The 19,062-nt window shown below is 51.0% G+C and overlaps 1 protein-coding gene across 1 annotated transcript; it reads right to left on the bottom strand.

The window, feature by feature from the left end:
- Positions 1 to 922: 922 nt before the first annotated feature.
- On the bottom strand, positions 923 to 17,897 carry NFASC (neurofascin; the record flags this gene model as incomplete). The annotated part of the gene is made up of 18 exons (XM_010287811.1): positions 17,710 to 17,897; positions 16,795 to 16,979; positions 16,215 to 16,367; positions 15,759 to 15,902; positions 15,256 to 15,367; positions 14,991 to 15,157; positions 14,256 to 14,403; positions 13,505 to 13,629; positions 12,534 to 12,569; positions 11,635 to 11,736; positions 11,323 to 11,520; positions 10,276 to 10,346; positions 9,437 to 9,659; positions 7,271 to 7,386; positions 5,826 to 6,030; positions 3,773 to 3,895; positions 2,974 to 3,147; positions 923 to 958 (listed from the first exon to the last, which is right to left on the bottom strand). Coding segments are annotated over exons 1-18 (2,506 nt in total), but the record flags the coding sequence as incomplete, so codon positions are not given.
- Between the last annotated feature and the right edge of the window lie 1,165 nt (positions 17,898 to 19,062).

Genomic DNA, 19,062 nt, shown 5'->3' with positions numbered 1-19,062 from the left:
AGCGCTGCCGCTAGCCCCCCTCTGAGCTTGGGCACGGGGCTAGCCCCGCTCCTGAAATACTGGCTCAAGGCGGGGGGAAACGGTCATGTCTGCAGCTTTCGTAAGAGGTGGGTGTCCTCCTCCGGGCAACCAGAAGTTGTGCTTATGCTTTGGATTTTGCAGGGTTGACACTGGGTAATTGAGGGTTTGGGTTTCCTTGAAAGCAGGTAGAGATGCTGCCCCCCCCCCTTACGAGAAAAGGTTTCTCTCTGCTTCAACGCTGTAGAAATTCGCAATCGGAGGGCAAAGCCAGCAATAGCCTCGCATGCAGACATGCACAGCTGGGGCGCAAACATTGTCCTTAACCCTTTCAATGGGCACCTGGAACCAAAAGGATTCTCCTGTACGAAAGCCCTGGCTGCCCTAAAAGTACCCCGGGGAGCTTGTGGTGTCCGTGCGCTGCGGCACAGACCTGCAGGGCCAAGGGAGGCAGCTGCCCCAGCAGCAACGGGGCAGAGCGCAGGCGGGCACCAGCGAGTCGGGGAGGGCTGGGTAACGTTCTTCTGTGTTTCGCAGGGCAGAGATGGTGAGGCTTAAAAAGGGAGAGGGCTTTGTGCAGACCCGGGATTAAAAATCTCTTTCGTAGGGCAACCTGGCTCTCGTTTTCGCTTGTACAGTCTTACGGCAGCTGCAGTGGCCATCATTGGGCATCTGGGAGGCTGTTAAGCCCCGCTCAGAGATATTTTAATCTTTGCAGACCCCCCTGTGGAGCCTGCCCTAGTCCCTGCTGCCTGTGGGGCTTCGTTTTACCTGCTGTCGTTTCGTATGTCCAATTTTAGACTCCTGACACCTCACTTTCCCATTGAAAGGGTTAATGGAGTGCATGCTTAATTGCCAGCGCACCCGAGCGAGCGTGGAGTGAGCCTCGCCCCATGCCCGTTACCTCCTCCGGCGGGTACGGTACCTGGGGTTGGCGTGGCTTCAGAGGGCAGCGCCAAGGATAGAGAGGGGAATACGAGGAGAGCATAGAAGAGAAGGGAAGAGAAAACAGAGGAATATATAAAACAACCAGAACACACCAACAAGAGGCTCGGGACCACTTGCACACAGTCACCAGCGACTCGAGAGAGAGGGAATAAATGCATTAGCTACAACCCGTCACCCTCCTGTGCATCAGAGCCACTTGCAGAGGGCAGAGGGAGCAGGGACGTCCCCTTGGAGATGGGGGTTACCGGTTAACCACACACCAGCTCCACAGCAGAGATGCCAGCGGTGCCGATTAAGCAAAGTGCTTAAGCAAGTGCTTATATCTAATCCCAGCAAGGACTGGTTTTGACACTCTGAATTTCACCTTAGTTTTTTCTAGCATAATTCTGACATCAGTGCTCGTCCTGCCTTCTGTGGGTTGGAGCCCGTGGTGCAGAACATCAGAGAAATGCATTTTATTTAAACTTCTCAGGTGAATGAGTCTGGCAAGCAGAAAACCACCTCTGAATGCATTAATGGGTTTAATTCCAAACTTACCTTTCACGTACCCTTACAGCAGGTACCTTCATATCAAAGTGGGCATTTAGAGCTGCTAATTGTCCTTACATGCCCGTCATCAGCAGAACTCGCCTATGTCCTGTTGTACTTCAGGGTCTCATGTTTTGAGGTCAAACTTTGCCATATTTCTGTAACTTCAGACTGGGATTTGACTCTTTAATTTGTTTTGCTGCTTCAACGGCCAATGCTTTGTCCTTTTGCTAAGCAGCAGCAGCTCGGCCCTTTGGCAGGGGCAGCCGGGGAGCTCTGGGAGCCGCTGCCCGTCCGCGTCCCCGACCCCATGGACAGGGACCCTTACCTTGTCACGCTGGCGTACGCCATACCTGCTCTTTCCTGATACAAATCAGTTAAGCAATATACAACAGCGGTTGGTTATGGCTGTTATTTAGCCGTGGTCTGCGGACAGTCGCTGTTATCAGCATATGGAAACAAACCCAGTAAAGCAAACGTATATGAAACCACTAGAACTGTTGACTATCAATCAGCACCGACAACTTCAACTGATCCCTGTGTTCTAACGGTTTGTTCAGCAAAGCTCATTTTTAAAGCAATGACATGCCCCCTCTCGTGTTTGCCAGGGTGTAGCTTAGCTGATTTTTTTTCCCATAGCATATGCAGCCCCATCTCCCATCCTGTCACATCAATTAGCAATGCTGGAGCCCACCTAAGAGGTGTCAGGAAGCATTTAATTTCCACTGGGTCATCAGTAGGAATTACTTTTCCTACTCAGAGCCATTAGTTGGGGAGGGGGAGATGGAGGAAAGGAGACAAAAAACCCCATTAAATCAGAGCGCTAACCGAATCATAGGTCTTTTAGCAAATGCTAAAGAAAGGAAAGAGCCAGCTTTTGTCTCCCCGAGTTCCCTCAGGGCTCCTGAACTTTCACTTAGGTTGATGAATGTCCCACAATGGGCATTTTATCTTATTACGAGTCTGGGAGTTGAGGCTTGGCTTTGGAGGGTCAGGTCAGCTGCTGGTTATGGGGTGACAGGAAAGTGGCACAGAGCCCCTGCCTGGGGTTCACTGCCCGGAGGATGCAGCTGCTGCACCCGCTTCCAGCCATGTAAAAATCACCCGCATCTGCTCCTTATTTAGCTGGTACAAAGACTGCAGAGGGGCAGATGAGAGCTTCACCTTTTGCAAGACGAGAGCAAGGTGCTGTCCTGCTCCCGGGGCATGTGAGGAACGCTGATTGCTTGGGGGGCAGCAAGATGGTTCCCGAGAGCACAGGACAGTCCCCCCAGTCACCTCTGTAGCATTTCTGCTGCAGCGTTCAGTCCTAGTCATCTAGCTACCCCTGCAGTAGATAGTAGCTGTGCACCAGTTACTGTCTTGTACTGGTTGCTCTGTGGACCACCTGGTTCTCTGACCTGCAGTTTTTGGCTGATGCATGTACCATCACCACCCCAACCCCTCAGCAAAGCCAGAAGCTGTTGCTGCCGCACATACCTTCGTTCAGCAAGGCTGGCGACTCCTCCACTATGGTTTCTCCTTCTCCCACCTGGGTCCGTGCGCGCAGGAAGAAGCGATAGCGCGAGATGGGGTCTGTCCTCTGCAGGGTGAACCTTGTCTGATTGGGAGAGAAGTTCTCTACCAGGGTTCGGCCCGTTTTGGATCCATTAACTGGGGAGGAAAGGCAGGTCGTGGCGGCTTCAGCCTTGTTTCAGAAGTACGCTGTGCTGTCTACCTCGTCACCTCTCCCCCAGGACCGACTGGCTGTCGGTGCTCAGAGCTATAGCTGCTCTTAAGTACCCTTCGTCTAGGGCAGCTGGTGACTTAGTGGCGGGGAGACATGCCAGCGGGGACATTCAGGGTTGCCGAGGTGGTCGAGGAAGGGCGTAGCACGAGTGCCAAGGTCTCGAGCAGAGGAGGCTGTACTGCCCCAGGCATTGTGCTGGGCTCTGCAGAGGCTCCTGCGCCCCGGGCAGCATTTCTTATACAGCCAGGAGCTTGTGTTTGAGCACATAAACTACTCAGACTGCACTTAAAGGTCTTTCTAAATCAGAAATCAAACTTATTTCCCTTCAGTGGTCGAGTCTGCAGAACTGCTGAGCACCCGCCACCCTCCCTGGTTGACTGCAGCTGCCCAGCACTGCTCCAGGACTCCTCTCCAACACCAGCGCATCTCATCCTGTGATGAAAGTCTCCAGTTCCTTACAGAGACCTTTCTGGGATAAGGTAATTAGCAGTAAGGAAAATATTTAATGACTTAATTATTATCACTAAGAAGATAACATGTGGAACGTACAGGCTTGATATCTAAGGTTGTATCCTGTGAGGACTCCGTTGGGATGCTCTGGGTGATCCCACTCCAGATTGATGCTTTCCAGATTTGGCTGTCGGATTCTTAAATACCTGGGGGAGCTGGGCACTTGGGAGGAGGATGGGACCAGGAAGGAGAGGGAAAGAAGAAAAAACATACAAGATAACATACCTTACAATACTGTATGCATCGCAGGCTGACTGACACACTCAGGCCACTCATAAATACACACACACGCAGGTAGCACACGCACGCTAAAGGTCAGAAACCGACGGCACAAGAATCTGTGCCAGAAACCACGCGCCAGCCCAGGGTTTTCAGCAGCGTGCGTGCAGGCAGCAGAAACCAGAGCAGCTCTGCATGCAACCCCAGCCCCGGCAGCGCCGCGCCGCGCTTGCTGGGTACCGCTGCCCTCCAGCGCGTCGCTCGGCGAGGCACCCGCAGAAGATGCTACAGCCGTGAAGCGGAGCTGTGACACGGTTCAAGTCCCACTTCTGTATGTTGTACACATAATTTACTGGTCTTGTTTTACAGCCCCCACCCAGCCCAACATTTACACCTCATCTAGTTATCTGTTGGAACGGTGAAAAATAGTATAGCAGCTTCTTAAGAGAAGCTTGCAGAGCATCTTTGTGTTATTAATTTGTGTCTAGAGATCTGTAACGGGGAGCTAGTGCACGTATACAGTGATCCTTACCCTGAGGAATGGCTGCTTTTATGACTGCTTATGCAAAGCTAGTAAAGGAGGGAAAGCATTATAGATTCTTAAATTAAATTATTCTCCTGGTTTACTCATAATTGCGGTGTCTTGACTGGGGAAAGAACTTGGTGCTCTGATCTCAGAGATTAGCCATTTATTTTTTTAAACAGAAGTTTTGCAGAATATCATTCAATCTCCTAAACATCAATATATAGTCGATAAAATTGCCTAGTGGTTTAGGGAAGAACAAATCATCAGTTTACTTATGACAAGAGCATAATCTGCTGTAATTGTTTCCATCAATGCCACCCCTGCATAGAGCTGCCCCAAGCGCTCCGCGCTTGCAGCACACAGGTAACTGCACCCGACTGCCCTACTGCAACAGAGTCCTTTCTTTTTAAAAAAGCCTAATTATGGCTGGTCAATTGAAAATCCTTAGAAAATGATGACAGCATCCAAGAAAATGCTGAGGAAGAAAGAGACCGGACTGAGATGCTTTTCTTGTACAGCACGAATAGGCTGAAGAGAAAGAGGAAGACCTCATAGTATTTTGTGTTAGTTGAGACAGGATTTGCTTCCAGCGTCTACTTTTTTCTCCTCTTGCATTTTTGTAACATACTGTGCCAAAAACATCTGTGCTCTAGGAAGATTCATTGTCAGCCACCGAAAGTGCAGCTCCAACAAAAAGTTACTGGTGTGTCTATAAATAGCTCCTGTGACAGCAAGAAAATTAAAATCTCGAGTTCATCCTTGACACGAGCTCTTTAAACGGAAGAATGAGGCGCTCTTGCCTTAAAAGCCTGACAGGGGTATTAGTGACATCTTTTCAGAACAAAAGGACTTACTTAGGTCTTACAGAGATTTTACTGCCTTTTACTGAGCGAGATGAGTATATTCCCTCCCATTTCACCGATCCGCAGCGCGGGCAGGTGCGGCCACATTCGCAGGTCAGGCAGCAAATGAAGGGCACGGTGCTGTGCCTCTGAAGTGGCTTTGCAAACATTTCTCTTGTTCAGCCTAAGAGCTGCTCGCTGATGGGTTCAAAGTACCCGAAGGGGATGTTTAGGTTGATGAGACAGTGCCAGGAGTTAGCTCTGGCTGTGGCTGCAGCGATGTCACCTGCGCCGGGGTGAGGAGGGCATACAGCAGCGCCGTGGGACAGTGATGCTGCCCAGAAGATGCTGCCCAGGCTCAGCTAAAAATTGTCGCTAGCGCATCTCCCCCGCAGCATCGTGGCTCTGCCGCAGAGCGGCGCGGCTCCGGCTCTGCAGAGCTGAACCACCCGAACCTCTCCCGGCACGAGGGACGGGTGCCTGCACGACGCCCCCGGGAACGTACCTCCTTCTGGTGTGGGGAACTCCTTAACTTCACTGCGTGGCCCATCTCCTCTCCCGTTGGTTACAACCATCTCAAGCTTGTAGTTGCTGTAAGGAAACAGCCGGGACACTATGCCCCGGTTTCGGTCTCCAGGAAAACTCACATACTGCCGTTTTTTGGAGACCCACAGGTTCTTCAGCAAACTACTGTCTCTCCAGAAATAGGCCTTCAAGAAACATGCACGGCAAGTGAAGCTTTTCCCATTTAAGTGCAACTGGATTTTCATTAACAAAGCATAGCAAAACTCTGCCTTTCTAAAGAGCAGCTCTCAGCTGCAGAAGCCTTTTAGAGCAATTAATGAAGCCCCACGTCCCCCAGCGAGGCAGGTCAGTGATGTTACCCGAGGAAGAGGCTGAGACATGGGGTTAAGTGCTTACCAAAGGTCACAGAGCAAAACCAGCTAAGCTCAGACTACGAAGAGCTGTTTTCTGGCTCCCGAGCACTAGGCATCAAGTGCCTCTCCCTTTCTCCCCAGATTAGTGCCGTAGCAGTGTACAAGGAAAGGTGGGACGAGTCCAGGCGCAAAGCAAAGTCTGAACTTGGAAAGTCTCCCATTCGAAGCCCTGACTGCAAATCTTATTTCATGCAGAAATAAGATTCATTCAGAAAATAGATCAGAGTGACAGAGCAGCGGCAGAAAAAAATGAAAGCAGTACCCAGAGAGCTTTCTTTATGCCCAGCAGATTATTGGATTTGAAATGTTATAACTGTTTGCAGGACACGCGCTTTTGGTAACCTCTTAAACGCCGATAGAAGGGGCTCTGTCCAGACTTTTGCTTGTTTTGAACAGGGTCTGTGCTCTGTACAGAAACACTGGTATTTTACTTCGGCAGTAAATGAACAAACAGGATCGATGCTGTCTTTAGTTGCCAGTTAGTACAAACCGCTGGGTTTAGGCTTTGCAGGGGTCGGTGTTCATTAAAGGATGATGTAGGTACTTTGGGGATGACACAAAAACTAGTCTGTTTGTACCTGGCTGAGGTCATTCCCCCCCGAGCCAGCCAGCCTGTGGTTCTGAGCAGCTCTGGAGCCCGGAGCTGCATGGGCAGGACCACCCTGCGTCCCTCTCTGGGGGCACAGGGGCAGCCCCACTTGCTTTGTCTGAGCACCCCAGATCACACACCGGGGTATGTGGGGACACCGAGCCCTGGGGGAGCAACGGGGGATGTCCCCAGGCCCACCCAGGCACCACAAGGAGCAAACCAAGGCCCTTCATTTATTTCTGGTGCTGCTCCAGAGCAGAGCTCAGCCCTGTGGTCTGCACCCAGCCATGGCAAAAGGGTCCTGGTGGCCAGAGGAGCGTTTTCTGTCATCCCCATCGCAGGCAGCTCCACCACGGGGGCCACCTCGGCTGGTGAGAAGGTTAGCTGTATTAGTCAGCGCCAAAGAGATTCGGTTTTGCTCACTCTGTACTCCTTGAGCTGGCCCTGGATGGTGTCCAGGTGCACTCGGGTCCAGGTCAGAGCAATGGCAGTGCTGTTTAAAACTCTTATCCTAACATCCGTAGGCGCAGCCTTGGGATCTGAGTGTTCAGGGATAAAGCAGAGTGTAGGTTAGGCACCCAGCAGTACCCTGGGGGTCAGACAGACAGACGGACGAACGTCCCTCTGCCCCCCTTGTCCTTGCCGTGGTTTTCCCGTCGCAGCGTTGCCAGGCTGGTGCAGACGGGGCGAGCAGCAACCCTGTGCACCAGCTCTGCCATCAAATTCTGCATTTTAATGGGGTAATCATCTCCTTTTCTCCCTCCTTAAATTCAATTTCTGAGGATTTCCAAACTTGATACAATAAAACAGCAGCAACAGGCCAATTCTCAGCTTCCTGGCTGCCCTCGTTTGGGGTGAGCAGACCCTACGACTGTGAAAATACACAGAACAGCATCACTTACCTCTGCCGCCTCGCTTTCTCCCTAACGTGTGCACGCTTTAAAAGCGGACTGTTGGTTTTTTAGCAGTGCTTCCACAGGAAGGGGAAAAAAAAACAACCCATATTTCACTCAGCTGGCTATCACAAGAAGATCTGTGATCCAGCTAATAGCAGGGCTTCCTACACGCTGCTGCAAGAGATGACATTAGCACAGAGGGGGTCTGGCTCACCTCCCTCTCCAAGTGAAGGGTACCGGCAAATCCAGCCCTCTGCCTGGCCACTGTTAGACCCAAGACTTACCAAACTACCTGTTATTTCTACGTTTGTTAATCTGAATTTGGCCAGAACCTGCTGTTGATCCGGTTGGGTTTTTTACCTCCTCTTCACAGGTCACCTGCTTGTACATCAAAAGCTGCACTTACGTGTGAAGCAATTCAGACATGGACAGGGCAGGGACTAGGTTTTTTGTTTGGGTTTTTTTGTGGTTTTTTTTCTAGCTTGTTCCACCCCTCAGGATCCAGGCAGGAACATATTTGTGTCTGGAGTGTGATATGGGGGCTTTGGTCTCCCTGGTTTACCTGCCTATAAAGCACACATGTGCAGGCTTATTCAGATCACCCCAAAACTCTACATCATTGCACAAGTTTTCAACTGAAACTGGAAAAAAACCCCACCCTGGTAGCGCACAGACAAGTAATGCAGAAACAACGGTGCAGTCAGGTGCTTCTGGAGCTTTTCCAGTAACAGCCTCACAGCTAGGTCCAGCTTTGCTTCCAGTGCTCAGCTCTTACCCTGACTTCCACCATTTCTGCCCATTTTCCTCCCTGTTTCCTCTGGGAGAAGACGCCCAGTCGGAGCGTGTGTCCTGCGTGCTACCTCAGCACCAGGATTGCAGATATTCTTGAAATTGCTGTACCCTCTTTGTGCCCCCCGAGTTGAAGCCTAGAGCCGTGGCTGGTTAGCTGGCTTAGCTACCTTCTTGGTAACCCTAACGTCACACAGCCAGGGACCTCCACTGATGCTGCAATGCAAGGAACAAATATATATTTCTTTAAGAATAAAGCTGTTAGCAGCAAACCACATTATCCTGACAGGATAAGGATAATCGTAGGTCAGAGTCTTGGATGCTACAGGCACAGAAGCCCAAAAAGAAGGTGAAAAGAGACTTAAGCAAGCTGGCTGCTCTTCTGCGTGGCTAGGTGGAGAGTTCTAAAGAAAGACAAGCTGAGCCAATGGTGTGTTGCAAACAGGAGCCCAAGCAAGCTGGGGCTTAGCTGGGACCTTACCAGAGAAGCACAAGAATCCAGTCCAGGATGAACGAAGACCCTTTTGGCCATTCATAGCACCCCTCATCCGAGACGAACTTGGTGCTTTACAGGCATCAGGGGCAAAAACTTTAATGCGGTTTATTGGAATACAGCCAGAGCTGCTCAGCTCAAATGAAATCTTACTGTCTTCCAAGGTGTTATCTGGGTCTTACAGAGAGCAAGGGAGAGGCTAAGTGACTTGGGTCATGTAGGCAGTTGCAGGAAGAGCCCAGAGCAGAATCTGATAGCTAAGCCTCTTTCTTCCAATGCCTGGAACTGGATTTTTGTGCCAAATCAAGCAGTACTATGAACACGTCCCAGGCGCAGGTGCCAACCCACTGACCTTGGGTGGAAACCTGCCCTTCTGAAACACTTACGATCTCTGGCTGAGAAAATACTCACAATCTTCCCCTGAATAGCCGATGACAGTGTCAGGCTCCGGTGCTCTACCAAAGTCATTCTCTGCCTGCACTTTGATCTCGTAGGGTACGTAGATGGGTGTGTTCCAGACGACATGCCTTGGTGTCTTCACTGTCTCATTGTACCAGCTCCCTCGGGGGTCCCTTCGCCTCCATCTTACGATGTACCTGAGGTTGGGCCCATAAGCTTGAGTTGCATTCAGAGGCTTAATGGACCAAAACAGAAAAAGAAAGTGAGAAGGAAAAAGACCAACTGTCTTTCTCTGCCGTAGAGCTCCAAAAAGTTCTGTTCAGCAGCTGGTTCTTATTTCATGCTCCATCAGTGAATCTCAAAGGAGTTCAATACTTTTGTTCCCAGGCAGAGACAAAGCTAGTCCTTGCCCTCTAGACCCAAGGTAGGACCAAGAACCATATCCTTAGTTCCAGTCCTACTCCCACTGCAATGTCTGTCCTCCTTACAGATGCTGGCTTATTTGTGGATGACACCTGCTGGTCTGTGAAGAAAAGCAAGAGCTGGTCTGCAAGCCCTATATACTGCGTAAGGAATCAGACTCTCTGAGCATCCCTGACCTGTATCCGTGATCCAGCATCTTTTCTTTGGCTTACATAGTTGCAAATTATTGTTTTTAATCACAGACCTTCTTCTAGGCGCTAACAATGGCCTCTCTTGCATCTTCTGTTTTTATTTGCTTTATGATCGTTAAGGTTATGGTATTCTGTGTGGTACATCACACATGCTAGAGATGCTGAGTTCTCTGTATCTTAGCACCTGTGGCTGTAATGGTAAGGTGCTGGGTGGCTGTCAAGCATCAAAGAACTCACCGTCCAAGTTATCTCCATGTTGTTTTTTTGTGTCCCTGCACCTTGAACTCCTGTTGGGTTAATTTCAGGACCTGAAATGCACATTGGGGAAAAAAAAAAGCAGTTTATAATCTTGAAAAATGACCATTTGAGTGGTTAAAAACCCTTTACTGTGCAAGCCAAAAGTACTTCCAAGACAGAAGTTAATGGCCTGATTTTTCCAGAAGTTCCCATTCAGGTTAATGGAACATGGGACTCTCAGCACACTTGAAAACCAGGCCATTTATTTAGGAGCCTCTTTTTTTTGTTCCGAAATGTCCTCAATCTTTGAAAGACAGCCATTGTGAAGCAACCCCAGGAGCCAAGTCTGACACTTTTGAAATCTGAAACAAGAAGAGTAATGTCGAAAGCCAACACTAGATGCCGGTAGATACTGCGAAAGTATCTGCAATGGTTAAATGAAGAAATGCAGAGAAACTGCTAAGCTTCTTGTGAATTCCTTATATTAATTTTCCCAAGTAGTCTGCAATGTACAAAGCACTGGGCATACAAACTGAAGACCCAAGTCTTGGTCGTGGACTGGAGCACCACTTTACTCCTGCATTGCTGTGCGCTCCTGGCCAGCTCTAGCAGTGGACAATGAATTAGCAATTTTGGAACAAAATGCCTTTCACGTGTGGCCAGTTTACACTTGAGCCTAATTTTCCAAGAGACTTCTGAGCTTCCTGTGGCCAGAAAGGATGAAAGACTTTCTTTAGAAGGCATCTCTGTAAGGTGAAACTGGGCTTTCCTTCAACAGATTCTGCTGGAGTGACTTTTGCATAAATCTTTCCGTTCGAATTTTGCTGCTCTGCAGAGTATCAGTCATAGGCTTGAGGTTGTGATACACAAAATTGCGGCCCAGCACATGCATGGCCTAGCTCGTTCCCTCATCTGGGTAAATCTGTTTCTGTTACAGGAGCTGTGATCACACACCATGAGGGAAGAGTCTACACGGAGAGTGGTGGCCAGATGCTAAGAACAACGTCAAGTCACCGCGGCAAGAGGGATGGGGTGGAAGGTACTCACGTGCCCCGTTGGTCTGGTATCGTTCGGAGGGGACACTGGGCAGGCTGCTGCCTACATCGTTCACCGCAATCACCCGAAACTGGTAGTTGACGTAAGGAGAGAGGCTCAGGACGGCTGAGTTGACGCTCCCAGGGTACCTGGAGTGGTTATGCCACATGCCAGGTTGGAACCGGTCCTCCTCAAACTGGACAATGTAGTCTGGAGGAAGAGGATGGAGAGGTGGCGTTAAGGGCTCAGCTCACAAGGAAAGTTTTCCCTCCACCGTGCAGAAGAAAGCGGGAGGGAATCAGGGCAGAGGGTCCGGCAGCTGACCTGTGATGGGGCTGTTATTGTCGTCCCCAGGAATCCACGTCAGCCGCACGCTCCTCTCAGCCAGGTCCGTCAGCTCCAAGTCACGGGGCCGGTCGGGTCGCTCTGGTGGCCAAGTAACGAGACAAATCAGGCTGGGATTGTCCCAGGAGCCGGGAGTCCCAGTTCCCATCGCTGCTCCCAGAAGGGAAGCCCTGGCTGTCTCGGTGCAGACCCACGGGAGGGCACACGCTCTGCCACGATTCACGACCTGCAGCTCTCGGTAGGCTGGTGCAATTTTTTAAATAGCAACGTGCTCACATACTAGTTGTGCCCTGCCTCGAAACCCTACCTTCTCCCCGTACAGCTGAGGTCATCTGGCGGTGGAAGCACAAGATAGTGGCTCAGCAGGGGGATATATGGTCTTACAACAAACTACACACAGCTGTCCAAAGAATAAATGCAAACAAATAGAACAGAAAGGACAGAAAGGCTCAGTGAAAATACATACTTCTTAGAAATGCTCTGGGCCCAATTCTGGTTTCTTTATCTTGCCACAGTCCACATGGTCACACAGAACGAGCTCATGCAATAACAGCAACAGTAATAACTTCTTTCCAGGTAGAGATCAAGGGATTCAATGTGATTTTTTTTCTCCCATCAGGGCTCACCATTTCCAGGTATGGCTAAGGTGATTCTTGCACTCAAGAACTGGCACTGTGGGACACGAAATGATGCGACACGGGGCCTTTCTACCCACGGCCATCTGGACGGGTTTTCAAGGACAGCATGGGCAGGACTGGGAAGCATCAGCTCCCAGCTTTTTCAGCTGCTACACCTAGATCCTCTGTTGGCGTTATTGGCAAGGCAAAACAAAATCCATTTACAAAATAAAATAAACCCAATGAATTAGTGATGATTACCTTTAGGTAAGTCTCTCAAACGGTTAGCAGGGACAGCTGCAAGGTAAGACATTGGTTGTTAACGGTGTTAGTCTAGACATTAAGCTTGGGTGGCGAAAGGAGCACCTGGCAAATATAAAGTTACACGCAGAGTTACAGATTTCAGAAGGATCCGATCCTGCCTGGGCACCAGAGTAGGTACGTCCTTCCCCCAGAGACCTCCAGGCACGCTCTGCACACCCTTATTCATACTTCTAGCACACAGCAAAGGGGAAACATCAGCCTGCTGTAGAGTTAATTAGCTACGGGGGAAAAGGAAGGAAAATAAATGAAGCCCACTCAAATTGTTAGGGATACAAGATTCATATTGCACTCTGGCTTCTGTAAGGGCACCGCGGCTCTGTGCCAGCGGCGCCGGCAGTTTAGGGCACTCCTGTGAATGCAGCACGTCAGCAAGATCTGCGGCGGCCAAGAGCAGGGATTGATAAATCTGTGTTTTGCAAATAGATCTCGCAGCGTACCTAAAGGGGTACGGGGAATGGGTTTAGGTTTGTCGCTCCCCGTATTGAAGGGGGGACCTGCAAGGCTAGGAGTGGCTCCCTCGCCCCCGGTTTCCAATGTCGCTCAGCAGCCTGGCATTCAGTCAAATTCACTTGCAAATTTAGGACTGTTCTTACAGAGCTTCAGCATCCACGTTTGGATATTTTTAGCTGTATGTAATAACTACTTTTTTTTTTTTGGTCTCAAATGCAAGTTTGCTTCGACTCAAATTCAATGCCGTTGTCCGAGTCTGAGATTAGGCAGCACGTCCTTGCCGAGTCCTGCAGCAACGGAACAGTTGCTCTGCCAGCATCTCCCTGAGCATCTCTGCTTCAGAGGACGATTCTGTGATCACAGCTCACCCTTTCAGTCTGACTTTGAAGTCAGTCTGTTATATTAAAAATAAAGCACTTGCTTAGCTGTGTGTCAGTACGTTGGGAGGACAGCTTTACCTAGTACGGTGAGGTACGCTTTAGCCGAGTCCTTGTCCAGCTCCGTGCTAGCTACGCAGGTGTAATCCCCTTGGTCCTTCTCAGCCACGCCATATATTGTCAGACCATCATCTTCTTTCTTCATCCTTCAAGGGGTTAGAACGATAATCACACAACTGTGCCTAAGCACATTAGGCAGCAGAACTGAAGTCTAACTGTTCTCTGATAAATAAAAAAGCCAAACAAAACAGGAATACTTCTCTGTTCTGAAGATTTTATGAGCTAAGGATGCATTAGTTCTTCTTGGAAACCTCACTTCCTAAAGAATCAGCAGATGTGCTCTGGTATATATCCAGAATAATCACACTTTCAGGAAAACAATCTGACCTCTGACTGGCTTGTGTCCTGTGATCAGATCTCACTGCATGAGAAGGGAGTTGGGCTATGGAAAGGAAATTACAGCTGTACCACTCACAGCAGATTAACATTAATTTGAAGTAGCCTGTTATTAACCCACCCATTTTATCAAGATGTCCTAAAATATCTGTAAATAAAACATACAGTCAAAGTCTTGATTTACTGATAAGTCAGTTTTAATCGCGAGGCAGCGTCTGTTGGAAGGAGCTAGTAACATTAAAAGTATCAAGAACAGCAAACGTTGCCTAGAGGGAACTGGATGTTTGCCCATATTGTCCCTGGTGACTCCTGAGATGTTCTGTAGAAAGTCCAACAATCCTGGGAATGGAAACCCATGAAACTGTTAAAGACAGACCTGTTTCCAATGTACAGGGGTGCATCATCTTTCAGCCAGGTGACTGTGAGTTTCAGCGTAGGGTCGTGCTTTATGCGGCAGTGGAGGCGAGGCATGGAGCCCCTCTTCACCACCTGATCTTCTGGTCCCCTCACAATCCTGGTTGGGTCTGCACAAAGTCAGAAGGAAAGCATTAGGCACCCAACTGCTGGGTCTTAACTCAGGAACTCAATGAAGAGTGGTGTTACTTGGAAGAGACGAGCATGCACGTCAAGTGTTTGTTGAGCTTGCTATAGTGAACTGTCTCCGATACAAATGTTTGCAAATAAATTAATTTAACCATCCATTAACTCATGCTGACCCTTTAAAAAATGCCCAGCTTTCTGAGTCAGCAAGCAGTTTTGCTGAACAGTGAAAGCCCCGGTGGAAACTTGATTCAGAAAATGGTTTACTGCCATCAGTTAACCCTGATACACACTTTGTATTTCTTTCTGCAATGCTTATGACATCTCACAGCTCAATATCCACACCAAGCCCTTCTACAGCTTGAGTATATCCAGAGACTTGGCTTTTTTCAACATTAAAAGGGAATGTCTGCCCGTTTCTGGATTTCGGCTCCAAAGTACATAGCGCCTGTCCTGCTGACAGACCGCTGGAGCGCGCAGCCAACCCTCCCCTAACACAAATTATTATTTCTGCTTCAAGTTTCAAAAGATCCAAGGTACAGTTTTGACCCAGAGCCTGTCGTGCCCCTACCTTTGACCTCCAGGCGAACCTGGGCCTCTGCTTTGCCCAGGATGTTGGTAGCCACACAAGTGTAGATGCCCTGGTCCTCCTTCCGAGCCATGTTCATCTCCAAGCTCCCGTTCTCATGTGCCTTGTAGTTTCCTCCATCCAGTGTGTTCCCCTGGCCGTTCTTAAACCTCACAACACCACAAAGTGCTATCGTAAGGGAAGACAGAGCAGGAAACCTCCCCTTCCCACCCCTCTGGACTGGCAGGGGATGTGCTGCAGCTCTTACCATCTCAGGGTGGGGATCGGCGAGCCAAAGAAGGGGCAGTCGAGTCGGGTCCTGTTGTTTTGAATCACCTTGATGAGCTGATTGCGGGGGGCCAGTATCCGTGGAGGCACGTCTGCAAACAGCAAAAATCGCAGCCATTACAAAAAGAAACCAGTTTCCAGACCACTGCTCCCTTTCCAGTCTTTTCATCCACCCTCCCTTCCCTTTTGTTCACTCCTCCTTGTTTCAAGGCTCAGTAGAGCTTCTCCATTCCCTCTCACCTCTCCTGCCCTTTCTAACCTCGCTGCACGAATCAGTTTACATCTTCATGCCAACAGGACTTGCTCAACCTTGCCTGGCTTTGCAGGTCCATGGCAGTGGACTTCTGCGCTAAAGCCCGGTGGCAGAGGTCACGTACCTTTGTGCATTAGCCCCAGAGTAGCTAACAACAAAGAGGAAAGCAAATAGAGAGCTCTCGCAGGGAAAACTTGACTACAGGGTGTTCGTCTTCCATAAGTACTTACCCAGGACGCTGACGAAGGCGTTGGCCAGAAGGTAGCCGTGCTCGTTGGACGCGTTGCATTGGTACACGGCACTGCTGCCGATCTGGGTATCTCGAAATACAATGGTATCGCCAGCCACCTCTCTGCTCGGGTTCAGGGGAGAAGCTTCAAAACAGAGAGCATTCTTTAAATTAAATTTTAAATTAAAATTCACAAGACTCTCAGTATCATTACTCATCTTTCCGTCTCAGCCCAGGTAAAACCAGACGACGGTACGTGACCTCCCCAGCCTACAAAGACACAGTTCAGCTGGCCTTGTCTCTGACAAGCAGGTGGTTCACGTGCTGCGACGCTGGAGCCCACGCACGCTGCTCAGTGGGGTGCCTGGCACCCCGACAGCAGCCCTGGCTCTCACGGCCAGCCACGAGATCCTTGGCTAGGTTTTTGTAAAGGAGGTGCAGGCTCTTCCTTGCTCACCTTCTATAGGCTCCCCCCCCCCTTCTAGGGCCCCCCCGTCCCCCAGCCACTGTATCGCAGGCTTGGGGTTCCCATTGGCTCGGCACACCAGTCTGCCATCCTCGCCAGGGGCCAGAATGAGGTTTTGGGGTTCGTCTAACCAGTATGGAGCAGCTTTAAAATACACCGATGCACCAATTATAAAGGCAGCAGTACTACCTCATCCAAAATCCCCTCCCTGCTGCACGCCGCTGAACTCAGGCGTGAAAACAGCACCCGCTCAAGTGGGCTTTCCTGGGGGCAGTGAGCGTGGAGACCCCTCTTCACCCCCCTTTGGCCAAGATCCTCCTCCCGTTGTGCACAAGCACGCAACCATTTATATCGATGAAGCTCTGCTGAGTTACACCAGCCGAGATCCCATCTCACACTGCTTTTAGGTCAGTTGGGACCAGAAGCAAGGATGGCTGGATACAGCACAGGGACAGCCCCCGCAGAAAGCCCCCGCTCCCCCTTTCAGCAACTCGGAGCGTCCCCTCCCGAGCACGGCCCCTCGGCTCCTGGTTGCGAAGGTGGAGAAGATGGCGAGGTAAAGGTGACGTACCCTTCACTCTCACCGAGATCGTGTGGCGGATGCTGCCCATCTTGTTCGATGCCAAGCAGAAATACTCCCCGGAGTCTTCCTCGGAGACGTTGGAGATACGAAGGGCCTTGTTGAAGTTTTCCAGCTTGGTTTTGCCTGCTGGGAGCTCTCCTCCTTTCTTGTACCACATGATGTCTGGTGCTGGTCTAAGGAGAGGGGAGGAGATAAATGCTTTTGCAAGACAAGAAAATTACTCCTAAGCAAGCAGTCGATAATCCTGCACTCGGAACCTCGGGCGTGGGGACGCAGAGCGCTGGTCTGGCAGCGTGTGCGGGCAGCGTGCCCCGGGAGTGCTGCCGAAGTCTGACCCCGCGGCCCAGGACGCTTCCGCAGACCCACGGACCACAAGCGTCCTCCCCCGCGGTTCGTACGGCGTGGCGAGGGGCACCCAGGAGATCTGCAGCGGCTACGAGGACAAGCCAGCGGGGAGCTACCCTTTGGGGACGCAGAGCGCTGGTCTGGCAGCGTGTGCGGGCAGCGTGCCCCGGGAGTGCTGCCGAAGTCTGACCCCGCGGCCCAGGACGCTTCCGCAGACCCACGGACCACAAGCGTCCTCCCCCGCGGTTCGTACGGCGTGGCGAGGGGCACCCAGGAGATCTGCAGCGGCTACGAGGACAAGCCAGCGGGGAGCTACCCTTGGGCAGCGAGTATCCAAAGGCACCCGCGCCTCCGAAGAGCGCTGCAAAACTCGGCTCTGCCGTTCGCTCCATGCTCTCGCGCTTCGCGTAGCTTTGAGAGTATTGTTAATAGCCGTTATAAAGGAAGGGAGCGATCCCTTTTCCCAGCCAGAGGTATTTCCACTGGTGATCGAGCAGCTCAGTCCCCGGCCGTCCCAGCTCTCCCCATCTCCGCCAGCCGCCGGGAAGCGGTACGTACACTCCTGAAGCAATGCACTCCAGCAGGAGGTCCACCCCTCTGAGCACCATCTGACTGCTGGAGGTCCCGTAGGGATACATGAAGCTGGGAGTTGTTTCCGTAATCCCCCGGGCTGAAATCAGCAGGAGAGAAAACAAACAAACAAACAAAACGGTGCTTTTAAACTCTCGGTCGCCGCACGGGCGCATACAGGGCCCGAAATACACGGTGCTGTCGGGGGGGTGCGGTCAGGGTCCCACGCAAGCCTGGGATACTGAACTCACCCACAAGTGTACCTGGAAAGTAGAGAAGGGCTCAAGGTAATTTTTAAAGTAAAAAAAAAAAAAAAAAAGGGTAGAGAGAGGAGGATTGGGGGGCAAGGAGGTAAAGAAGCAGCAGAGGATGGGCAGAGGGAGCTGAGCCGTGGGGAGAAAGCCCCACACCATCAGCTCCCGCCGGGGCAGCACCTTTCCTGCCCGCCTCTGCCTCCGGCACAAAGACATGGGCTGAAACCGGATGCGACTCGGAAATACTGATGGACAGAACATGTAATGAAGGACATAAAGAAGAAATGGGCACAGGAAGGGTTTACTTGGACAGCTGAGCCGCTTTGCCACCGAGATCTCCGAAATTACAGAGGATCCTGGTGCTGACTGGGGCTCTGGCAGCACCGAGCAGGTTTCCTACCCTTACTGGGAACCGTGGGGCCTGAAGGACAGTGCCCTTTGGAAAAGAACAACTTAGCGACCAAAATGACAAATTTCAGGACTGGACAGGAAAGTTTAAGAGGAGGAAACCAGGGGAAGACACGAGACAATCCTACACACAGTGAAGGTCTCTGAGAGGGGGAAAAATTATTAATGGAATAAATTCCATTAATAAGTAGAATTATTAAACTAGATCTAGATCAGTGAGGACAAAACAGGATGAGATGGGCTTGAAAGCAGCAGTAGCAGAGTCGGAGGTTATGAGATTAGGAGAGGGGAGAGAACGTCCAGGGTTGGCACAGGGTCACTACAAAGCCTGAAGCGATCCGTGGGGAGAGCCCCCCCCGGTGCAGGGGCAGGATCTCGGGGTGCAGACCAAGCCCTCCTCCTGCTGCCCCAAAAGCTGCGTTCGCTCAGCGAGCGGGAGGCAGCCAGGCGCGCCCAGCGCCGCGAGGCTTTTGGGGATGCCCGTGAGTGTTTGGGAAGCCTCCAGCAGGGGAAAAGAGCTGGGGAGAGGGAGGGGAGAGAGGGCGGGGGCTGTTCATGGAGGTCCCGCCAGCCTGCCTTGGGGAGACCCTGGGACCAGGCTCACACGGGGGAAAACACCCGACCCCAGGGGTTAAACCGTGGCTTTGAAACGGCTCCACATCTGCCAGAGCTTGGCCAC

This window comes from Phaethon lepturus, unplaced genomic scaffold, assembly GCF_000687285.1.
Source record: "Phaethon lepturus isolate BGI_N335 unplaced genomic scaffold, ASM68728v1 scaffold29735, whole genome shotgun sequence".
Lineage (NCBI taxonomy): Eukaryota > Metazoa > Chordata > Aves > Phaethontiformes > Phaethontidae > Phaethon > Phaethon lepturus.
This window is presented reverse-complemented; position numbering and strand designations above follow the sequence as displayed.